The sequence below is a fragment of the Scardinius erythrophthalmus genome (genome assembly GCF_964197995.2).
Source record: "Scardinius erythrophthalmus genome assembly, chromosome: 23".
NCBI lineage: Eukaryota > Metazoa > Chordata > Actinopteri > Cypriniformes > Leuciscidae > Scardinius > Scardinius erythrophthalmus.
In genome coordinates this window covers 31,743,451-31,745,950 of record NC_138243.1, presented here as the reverse complement: position 1 = coordinate 31,745,950, position 2,500 = coordinate 31,743,451, and the positions used below count along the sequence as shown (strand labels likewise).

General features: G+C 49.5%; 1 protein-coding gene across 6 annotated transcripts in view; it reads right to left on the bottom strand.

Annotated features, from left to right (window-relative positions):
* dact3a (dishevelled-binding antagonist of beta-catenin 3a) overlaps positions 1-2,500 on the bottom strand; it is a 21,344-nt gene that overhangs the window by 7,495 nt on the left and 11,349 nt on the right. For all 6 annotated transcript variants that reach the window (XR_014029322.1, XR_014029323.1, XM_081355142.1 and 3 more), the window contains one exon: positions 618-689. Coding sequence is in view for 4 of the 6 variants with exons in the window: in XM_081355142.1 (XP_081211268.1) it covers positions 618-689 (72 nt within the window). In the remaining 2 variants the exon portion in view is untranslated. The remainder of the gene's footprint in view (positions 1-617; positions 690-2,500) is intronic.

Here is a 2,500-nt window from a genome sequence, read left to right as displayed (position 1 = left end):
AGTCCGAAATATCCTCTCGCAATCGAAATGTTGCTACGGATGCGGAAAACACAGAAAATCGAACCTGATCCGATTTTTTCATGACAGACGACAGTTTCAGAATCAGTATGCAAACATGATTGACACGTATTTATTTTTAAACGTGCGAACATGTCGGACTCGGTGTGCAAAGACCTTTACTGTATGTATTTAAGGTAAGATACAAGACTTCATATCGTCTCTCTATTGCTTCTCCAGTAAACGTGTCTTGATTTAAGAATGTTAAGATATGTGTACTGGAGAACAAGACAGAAACACTGAGGAAGAACATGTTTTCTTCACATTGAGTGAACTGGATCTCTATAACATTTGTGTGTGTGTGTGTGTGTGTGTATGTGTATAAGTGTATGTGTGGGTGTGTGCATGTGTGCAGAGCTGGCAGTGTGTGTGTGTGTGTGTGTGTGTGTGTGTGTGTGTGTGTGTGTGTGTATATGTGTGTGTGAGTGTGTGTACATGTGTATGTGTGAGTGAGTGAGTGAGTGTGTGCAGAGCTGGCAGACAGACGTGTGTGTGTGTGTGTGTGTGTGTGTGTGTGTGTGTTTGACGAGTGTATGAGTATATTTGGGTGGTCCACTTACCAACAGACTCGTGTCTCTCAGAGAGCCGGACGGGGCCGAGAGGACAAGGACCCTCAGTGTGTTCAGAGGAGCCTGATACACACACACACACACACACACACACACACACACACACACACACACACACACACACACACACACACACACACACACGTTACAGAGAAAACCCCTGATTATATGAGACAATATACAGTCAGACATTATAACGGAAGAATAAACTGATGATCAAGACTCAGAGTGATGCTCTCTTGTATCACCCTGAGGGGATTATCCTGCATAACGACTGGACATAATCCCGCTAATTAGAGATATACTTACCAAATAAACAAATGAGTGAATGTGAAATATTGATTAGAGTATAAATGATTTCGTTCTGTGTGAAAAGAGTCTGTCGAGAGACATGGGCTGATCAAAGATCCCAGACTGCCACAGTCAAGCTCCAAAAACACACAAAAATATCATGAAAGCACCATTAATAAACATGTTTCTGCACTGAGTTCCTGGACTTTTAAAGACATTCGACGGCTTTATTTGATGAACAGACAACTGTATTTTATTGGTTAATATTTGTTCCCTGTCGTTCAGTCACTCTGAGTTACGGGGTTTCGCTTAGAAAGCGTATCACCTTCGAGTATTACAAAACGAGCGGTGATGCTTCGGCCGGTGGCCAGGGTGAGCTGAGGGTTACGGTGAGGGTTATGCTTCCTCGGGCCACACAACCCGTGAGTCTTCAGAGTGCGATCGCGGGGCCGTCTACGGACGTTCCCCGTGTCTCAGTCGGGGCTCCAGATGATGTCGATCGCCGCTAGCATTGCCCGAGTCCGACCCGGAATTGACAGCCATGCTTTCCCGGGCCGCCACGAGCTGTCCTGAGCGCTCGCGGTCGGATGATTGGTTCTTGGGGGCAGTCAGCGCACCCCCCCAATTCCTTTCTTCCCAGAGGTGCATGAGGAGGTCACGAGATCCTGGAAGTACCATCAGCCATATCACCCTGTAGCCCGAGACTGGTCTCCCGCTGAAGCTCAGCAGGGTTGAGCCTGGTTAGTACCTGGATGGGAGACTCCTGGGAAAACCAGGTAGCCTAACAAGAGGTGTTAGTGAGGCCAGTAGGGGGCGCTCACCCTGTGCTCTGTGTGTGTCCTAACGCCCCAGTGTAGTGACGGGGACACTATACTGTCACAGAGCACCGTCCTTCGGATGAGACGTTAAACCGAGGTCCTGACTCTCTGTGGTCATTAAAAATCCCAGGATGTCCTTCGAAAAGAGTAGGGGTGTAACCCCGGTGTCCTGGACACATTTGCCCATTGGTCTCTGTCCATCATGGCCTCCTAATCATCCCCATACACTGACTGGCGTCATCACTGTCTCCTCTCCACCAGTAAGCTGGTGTGTGTTCTGGGTAATATGGCTGCCGTCGCCTCATCATCCAGGTGGAGCTGCTCATTGGTGGTGGTTGAGGAGATTCCCCCTTCCATGTAAAGCGCTTTGAGTACCCAGAAAAGCGCTATATAAATGTAACAAATTATTATTATTATTATTATAAGTCCCCGTTGTCTTCCTGTGATCGTTCGGCGACCTCCTCCACCCTTGACGGGGCCGTGGCTAAAGGGTACGCTGGGATTCCCCCTGCTGAACGCTCTGTTGCGATGCAGCTGTGTCCTCAGAGTGCGTCGACATGGCGTGGTGATCCTAAGCACCCCTCCACGGCCTGCAGGTGTCCGTCTACCCTGGTGGCGAGATCATACAAGCCGCCGCTCACTACATGCCATGGCCATCCTCAGGTCTGCCAGGCCAGGATGCTCACAGACATGCACAGGTAGAGCTGACCTAGGGCTCTTCAATGAGCTGCGTGCCGCCATGACCTCGCTCTCCGGGCGGAGGTG